Source organism: Corvus hawaiiensis, chromosome 14 (genome assembly GCF_020740725.1).
Source record: "Corvus hawaiiensis isolate bCorHaw1 chromosome 14, bCorHaw1.pri.cur, whole genome shotgun sequence".
In the NCBI taxonomy this organism is placed as follows: domain Eukaryota; kingdom Metazoa; phylum Chordata; class Aves; order Passeriformes; family Corvidae; genus Corvus; species Corvus hawaiiensis.
Window position 1 is genome coordinate 21,655,339 of NC_063226.1, and position 8,253 is coordinate 21,663,591.

Sequence of the window (8,253 nt, forward strand, 5' to 3'; positions counted from 1 at the left end):
TTCCACCACAAATTGTGTAAACAGCCAGAATAAAATAAATGCTCTCAGCCATACAATGGACAATTCAAAGACGGGCTATTGTCTTCAGCCAAGCACAGCCTTAAACCTGTGTGAGCGAGAGGCAAAGCTTGTCCCGAGTGCGTGAACATGAAAATAATCCAGACATCATCCATTCGCAGAGAAAAAATGTGGCAGGCCAAAAGGTTAGCTGATTCTCTCTGCTTCACACCGTGTAATAGCTTAAATTGTGTTTTAAAGGTCCTCAGGCTGACATCATTGTTTACATTATTTGAATCATGCTTTAATTGTAGCAATCCCCTTCCAAGCAGCCGAGCTCACTGCGAGGCTCAGCCCTGCTGTGTCATGCAGAGAGAGCTGACACCACTTCCTTGCCTCATCCACATCCAGAAAGAGAGCTGGGAAAAGGGATCTTGCCTCAGAAACAGAGCTGGGAAAAGCATTTCTCCCCACACCTGTGCTCTGCATTATTACTTCTGATATTCCTCACGGGTTAGGAAGCAAAGCAGTGGAAGCTCCTGCAATCCTTCCCCTTATCAAAGCAGCATTAATTGAGGAGTAAAGCATCAGTGGGGACTCTTCCCTAAGTAAAGGGGGGATGTTCCAATGACCCAGTGGGGCACCTGTGGGATTTATTTTTCTGCAAGGAAAGGCAGAGAGACCTTGAGTCTTGCAGCAGAAAATCCCCAGAGCTTTACTTCCCTCCTTCCAGCCCCAGCCGCGCGCGCCTTCCTGCTGCGAAGGGCTCTGGACAAGCTCTTCCAACAGCCTTTTCCTGCTCCTGGAATCAGGATTGCCCACACCACGGGCTTCCAAGTGCTACTGTGTGGATGTGTGTGATGGCTCCTGTGGGAGCTGCTCCTGGCAGCTGGAAGAGTGAGTGGAGAAGCAGAGGGGGAAATCACATTTTACAGCTCTTGGGGGACAATCTGTAGGAGGTGTCTGCACATTAAAGGTCTGAAACGCCGACCCCTGCACTACCCAGCCCAAAAACTGGGGAAATCCAGGCTCAGGATGAGCTTTCAGGATGATCCCTATTGCTACAAAGGGCCAAAGTGAGCCCTTCTCAGTAGCTGGGGGGGAATTGAGGAGGGGATTCTGGGCACTCATATCCCCACTCAGCTTCTGTGGACTGGGAGGAAATTGCTTTAACTCCTAAATGAGTGTATTCAGCCCTGATTTCAGTTAATGAGCTCTGGATTAAGAGCAAACAGGATGAATGGCTCACAGCTCAGCTGTTTCTGTGTGTGGAGTATCCCTGTGAGCAATCCCGTGTTCCTCACGGCTGTAGAGGAATGGGCAAAGTAGCCCCATGGTGCTTGGTGCTTTTCCTGCAAGCTGACCCTGGTGTATCCGTGAGGAAGAATTCCAGGTGAGCCATTTCTGAGCTGTGGGCTCTAAGGAAGCAAACGTTTTGGCTGAGGTGGTTTAGATTGGAGGCGGTTTTGTAAAAATGGAACAGGTAATGACTAGGTCAGGCTTCCTTGACCCTCAAATCAAGAACAATCCCAGCAGGGCTGAAAGCTCCCCTCTCCACTTCCTTGGCAATCACGTTCCCACAGTTCAGAAAAACACAGGAAGATCTAAGGAAACCTATGTGGAAATGCAGAAGACAAAGGCAAGTAATCTGAAAATAGAAGGCTGGTCCATATATTTCCTTTACATTCTGGGCCTCAGTTTGGCTTTTGGCTGAATTTTGAAACCTGGGGGGCCATGTGCTTTTGCCATTCCCTGCAGGACACAAAGGAAAAGTGGCTTTTTCAGACTTCCATCATTTGCAGGGTTAGATGAGGTTCTTTCCTCGTTGCTCAGTCAAAGACTCAGGGCTAAAACTTTCCTGCTTAGAGCCACAACAAAATCCCTGGACAGTGGTCACACACACCCCATACAGGAGATGTGACCCCTCCTGCATTTCCAGATACTGGGGGCACTTGCAAAAATTATTTCTTGTAAAAATTCAGTGCAGTAGGAACATGAAGAGCTGACAGAAAACAAGAGATTCAGCTGCAGGTCTCGAGCAGTCCCACTTTGGTTTTTTCAGAAATCTCTGCACCAGAGAAAGTTCTAAAGGCAAAATTCATTTTGGGACAGAGAAGAGAGACTGTGCAGACTCCTGGTGTGGAAGGGCTGGCAAATTCCTCTTGGCTTCTCCTGATGTAAAAATTCGAGGAATCCTGAGCCCTGAGGGGAGTTTAGGAGACATCCAGGAAAGGGGGGGAGAGAGGAGAGGGATGTAGGATGTAGCGGGGACTAAAAGTACGTGCTGCAAAGACAGACTAATCCGAGGACTTGGGGATGAGGGTATTGGAGTGAGTCATGAAGATGTCCACAGACTTACTCACTATCCATCATAGAAACCCTTTTTTAAATTCCCTGCTTCCATTCCCACAGCCTTTGGAATCGTGTCCAGCGCTCGGCAGAGAAGAATTTGCAGAAAATGGGCACCCCTCAGTTTTGCTCATCACAGCCTCACAAGATCAGGCTGATCCTGATCCTTCCTCCTTCCCCACTCGAGGAAGCTCCTGGCCGAGCCTCTGAGGTCACACTTCGTGTAGAAACCTTGATTCCCGTGATTTGTGCAAATCCTGCCTTGCTCCTGATGACTGCAAGCTCTGCTGCTGGAGTCCTGCTCCCCAGGGCAAGCCTCAAGCAGGCACTTCTATTCAATGCCAGTTCCAGATAACAACCTTGGCTGGTGGATTTTGGCAGCTTCTACTCTATTCTCTGTGGCCTTAGAAAGAAAAATTAAAGAAGTGCCTAATGGGGAGCTCGGTTCTCAATTACACACATTTCATCCAGCTTTTTTTGAGCAGCCAGTTGTTCTGAGGGCTGTGACTGAGGACAGTAGGATGCTCTTCCCGAAGGAGGAACGGGAATGTCCTGATGGGCGCTCAGAGCCTTCATGTCCTGTCAGTCATGGGAGCTGCTGTCTGAGGGAAAGCACTGGGGACACATTGATTTCATCCCTAGCTGTTGTTTAGATACTCCAATATCCCTTAATTACTTCCACTTCTAATTCCCATTCCAGTGACATCAGGCTGGTTTGGAGAAAAAAGGAGAGGTGGATCAGAGGAAATACCAGAGTGAGCATGTGAAGCTCAGTGGGGCTGTGCTTCAGTGTCCTCCTCGTGCTCACTTTGGAAGTCCAACGCTGCCTCCTGGAAATTTCCTGTGTAGCTTTAAAAAGTGCAGGTGGCTGCTGCTGCCCCCAGAACTCTCCTGCAATGGGAACTGAGAGCACCTGGCCTTTTTCTTGGTGATCGAGTGACCCTTCCAGCATCACGCCTTGCAAATGTCTCTGGAAGGAGAAGATGTATCTCACCCCTCAATAAATATGGGATAGAGCAGGTTTTCACCCTCCTCCAAACTGCGCTGGTGATTTGGGAGACAAAGCTCCAGAAAGCACAGATCACCTCCCCTGGCTGTACCTGAGGAATCTCCTTCTGGGCTTGGAAACTTTTTGCTCGTGTGCACAGACTTCTTAACAACAGAAATATTCCACATTCAGCCCAGTTTGAGATATTAATTTGAAGTGCTGTAGATTGAGTTATCACTTTGTACAAATAATTTGTCACAAAATGAACAATCCAGGGAATGTGTGAAAGGGCAGAAATGACCCAAATGGACCCCGTTGCTCTTACTCAGAGCAGACCAATGTGCACAGATAAATCTTTTGTACAAGTTTTAAAGAAAATCCTGCCAGTTCTTACACCAGAAACCTTCAACAAACAATCTGCATGGTTTTCTCAGTGTTCTTTGGGGTGCGATGCTGTTTTTTAGAAGTTCAGGGAGTACTCAGAAATACTTTACATTTTTTTGCCCTGCCTTAAATGGCTGAATTGGTATAAAGAGATTTCCAGTTGGTTTTGAATGCGGCAGCTCCAGCAGGAGGCTCATGTATCAGCAGCCTAAAAAAGGCTGCTCTGCTTTTTATAACATTTTCCCACAGTAAAGCAAATATTTGGGAGTAACATCAATTAAGAGGCACGTTTTTTGGGAAAGCAACCCCTCAGTGCCTCTGCCTTGGCACAGCCACACTGATCCTGCTGGACAATGCGACCATCCCGGCTGGAAAACCGGGAGGAATCCGAGCTCCTGAGCTTTTATCTGCTGATATATGGTTTAATTGAAATCTCTATGTTAACAAGCTCTATTGCCCATCCAGAATATTCAATTTGTAGAAGACATTGTAAAATCAAACAACAACCAAAAAATCAGTTTTGAATGCACTTTAATTCCAAAGCCATTGGGCAGGACCTCATTTTTGTTCTTCAATCTTTAATAATTTCCAGTGTTAAATCACTGAGTTTATTCTGATACCTGAAAACTTACTTGGATTGCTCAGATATTAAAAACCCCCTGGTGATCATGTCAGCAGGTAAAAGATACTGAATTTTTCGTGCACAATTTAAGGTGTAAGAATTTCTTTGCAGATTGTTTTTCCAAGGGCTGATTATGAACCATCCCACCCCACACCTAAAACCTGTGCCAGCCTTTGGCATCTGTACCATCATTACCACATCAAAGGTTCTGAGCAGCAAGACCCCAACCAGTGCTCTGAGGAGCTGAGAAGAAGCTGAGCAATGAGCAAAAGGAAAGTGGAAATTTAATGATACTCATGGGACTAAAGAAGGAAATTTAAAGATGCACTTAAAGCTGTATTTTAGAGTAAGGTGGGCAATATCTGGGATGATGTCCATATGGCCTCTTCCCCCTGCTGAAAGCACCAAATAAGTCAGGAGTTCTCCAAAGGGGACCTGGATAAATGTAGTGGCCAGGATTTCATCGAGTTCATTGTTGGAGATGAACTTGGAGGGAAAAGTGGCTGAGGAGTCGATCCCTCAGTACCGAGCAGCTTTCACAATTGTAGGGCTTTCCTTCTCTCTGCATTGCAGATGGAATTGTTTGGATTGGACTCAGAGTCAGCCTCCTCAGCACAGCTCTGCCTGACTCTGGCCACAAAGATCCCAGGGAAGGTTTAACCTACAGCCGAAGGATAAATCCGGGCTTTGGGAGGTCGAGCAGAGCTCCACTGAGCTCAGTGCTGGAGAGGAACTTTGAGAGCCAGGTGGTGAGCAGTTAATTCCCAATAACACCGGTGCTATCCCCAGTCCTCAGCCTTCCTGGCCCTGTCTCCCTTTGGCTCCCAGCCTGATGAGGGCACCCAGGGGCTGTGCTGATGTGTTCTGTTCCTAACGATGAACCAAGCTCCTGACACCCACAGTGCTCCTTCCCCTCAGCAGCCTCTGCCTACGGGGACAGGGATGTCCCTGCCTTCCTCCCTCTGTCACACGATGCAGACTTTGCCTTCTCTTGGCATCCTCTGTGCCTGGCACTGATGGCAAAAGGAATCTGGGCCAAACTCCGAGGTTATCAGGGCCAACACGATTAGGAAGGGAACCTGGTGAGTAAGGAGCTGAGCAGCCCTGAAATGTGGGCAGCATCTCCAGCCAGGCTTTTCCCCCAGCTCCTCAGTCCTGAAATCCCTGTGCTCCACCTCACCCTGGAGCCTCAGGGACACTTGGGCACACCACGTTTTCTCCCACCTCCCAATCCCTTGTTATTATCCCTCTCTAATCCACGAAAGCCTGTGGAGATTTATGTCTCTGTGAAATCCACACTGGATTTCGGGCAACTTTTCCAGGTTGTTCAGAGGTTAAAACTCCCAAAGCATGCAGCTGGCTGCTGCTGCACGTGTCAGCCAGCTGGAGCACATCTCGGGAATCCTCCCAGGGCTGCTCCAGGTGTGGGCACTGCTGGCTGACCTGGCACAGCACTGGTTCCCTGGGGACACCACGGATCCTGAGGATTCCTGCTGCAGGGGCTCCTTGCCACCTGCCAGGTTTGCTGCTTCTGCTTTTCCTGGAAAAGCTGGACAAGCCCTTTGGAGCACAACCTCAGGCTTAGCTCTTTATTCTGCAGGTGACTGTGGGGAGGATGTGAAATTCCCCGGGGCTTGTGCCTGCCAATCAGTCCCTTTCTGCAGAAGGAATACATTAAATCCCTGAATGAATCGAAGAAAATCAAGGACTCCACAGTGTTTCCAGAAGCAATCCTCTTAACTATGAAAAGATCATAATATGCTGAAGAACAACAGCCTCATGCTGTGCAATACATCCACTACCCAAAAATATTCCAAAGTCCTTTCTGTCAGAAGGAATTCCCCAATAAACAACAGCCCATCTCCCTTACACAATTTGCAGCGTCATGAATGAATAGCTCAGTAATCCAGCAAAATCCTCATGCTTAATGAGATAATGAAAAGTCATACGGCAGATGGAAAAGCTCTCCCAAATCTCATTAACCTGCCTCTTGGCTTTTCTGATAGCAGCGAAAACTGGGAGTAAATCGAAGGGGACAGGGAGTTTGCTGCAAAGGAAAATGAATTTTGGAGGGCAGCAATCTAACCTGGCACCTGGGCTGAGAGAAGGCAGAGAAGGAGAAGTCAGAGGAGAAGCACCACGTGAATAAAAATTGAAATATCAAAGAATCAGAATGGGAATATCAAAGAGAATTGGGGTTTGCCTGTAGTGTCTGCGCCCACAGCTCCAACAGGAGCCCCAGGACAGTGGGACAGCCCAGGCACTCCCAGACAGCTCCTCCTTTTAAAGCCTCAGCTCTGCCTCAAGTGATCAAATACAATCAGAAACCCTCCCACATCGAGGGGAAAAAAGCCACAAACTGGTGAACACTCACAACTTGCTATTTTTAACCAAGTGGCCAAACCTCGAGGGGAAACACCCATTAAAGTCTGACCTTTATGTGCAACTCCTTCAAGGAGGTTTAATTTTTTTTTTTTACCTTTATTTCCAAAGATCAGTTTTAACGAAGGTGTGAAGCCCGAGGCGTCGCCTGGGGTTTGGGGACAGAGCGGTGGCACCTGCCCGCTGGCACCGGGGCTCTCGGGTGGGTGACACCTCACCGGGCAGGCGGAGGAGCACAAAAAGCGTCCAAAAAGCGCAAAAAAGCATCACCGAGCGCTCTCCTGAGGGCCCCCGAGGGACGGCACCGCGCCGGGGCAGCGACGCGCGGCTCGTCCCCCCTCTGCCACCCCCGGGGACACGGGCGGCTCTTACCGTGCAGCAGCAGCAGCCCCTGAAGGGCACAGACGGCCAGCAGGGCGCTCGCCCGGGCCAGCATCCCGGGGCCGGTCCTGGTGCGCGTCCCGAGCCAGCCGAGTCCGCCGGACAAGTTTTCCTTCGCAGCGAGAAGTTTGGGAAAGCCGGAGCGGGGAGGGAGGGAAGGACAAGGCGCGCAGGAGTTGCCACTTGTTGATTGCAGTTAAATTGTTCTTTCCATTCACTGCTTCATCCTGGGGCTGCGGGTTGTGTTCGCCTTCCTTTCTGCCCCGAGGTTCTCAGTTTTTCCTTCACCCCCTTTCTGCAATCACCTTAATTCCTTCTTTCCCCCCTTTTCTCCAATCCCCGGGGTGTCTGAGGGGAGCGCTGCTCTGCCTCAGGAGCCTCCCCAGCCCGCCCGGCTGGCGCAGAGTCACTCAAGGGGTTAAAAAGCAAAGCGAAAACACCACAAAAAGTTTGGCAAAAAGTTTCCTCCGCTCGGCTCGCAGCAGCCCGGAGTTTGGGGTAAGGTGGCTGAGCCGCAAAGCCTCCTCTGAAATTTATTTCTCCAGGGAGGTGCAGGTGCCGTGGGGTCGGCAGGAAGGACAGATCTCGGTGTCCCAGCAGGGTAGGATGGCGGGAGATGCCCCGGTGCCCACCTGGCTCTACCTGCCCGGGGGCACCGCAGCGGGCGGGCAGCGGGGCTGGGGCATGGCCGGAGCCCGCCTGGCTCTGCTCTCTGCCTGTCCCCCACCCCTCCGCCTTGGCTTGGCTTTCGCAGGGAAGTTTGATGCGAGCCCGAGATTCTTTATAGGGACAGGGAAAAAAAAAAAAAGGAGGAAGGAGAGACGTCACCAGGCGAGGCAAGGGGACTTCACTCTCTCTCTCTCGCTCGCTCCCTGTCATTTCACAGAGCTCCTGGATTTCCTGTTGCTGCTGCCTGAGATGGGGCAAAGAAGTGAATTCCCGCTGCTTGCCAGCATCGCCTGGCCCTGCAAAGCCGGAGTTCGGGAGCATCAGGTGGCAACATCTTCCCCCAGTCCCGGCCCCGCTGCCCACAGGGCAGAGAGGTGGCATCTCCCCCCGGCCCCGGGGCACCGGGAAGGGAGCACAGGGACACCACCTGAGGAACAGGCTCTCTTGCAGGAGCCGCTCTCTGTGCCCTCCTTCTCCTGTT

General features: G+C 50.4%; 1 protein-coding gene across 2 annotated transcripts in view; it reads right to left on the reverse strand.

Annotated features, from left to right (window-relative positions):
* LOC125333020 (vascular endothelial growth factor receptor kdr-like) overlaps positions 1–7,858 on the reverse strand; it is a 120,780-nt gene extending 112,922 nt beyond the window's left edge. For both annotated transcript variants that reach the window (XM_048318486.1, XM_048318485.1), the window contains exon 1: positions 7,095–7,858. In XM_048318486.1, coding sequence (XP_048174443.1) covers positions 7,095–7,158 — 64 coding nt within the window. In that variant the 5' untranslated portion in view covers positions 7,159–7,858. The remainder of the gene's footprint in view (positions 1–7,094) is intronic.
* Between the last annotated feature and the right edge of the window lie 395 nt (positions 7,859–8,253).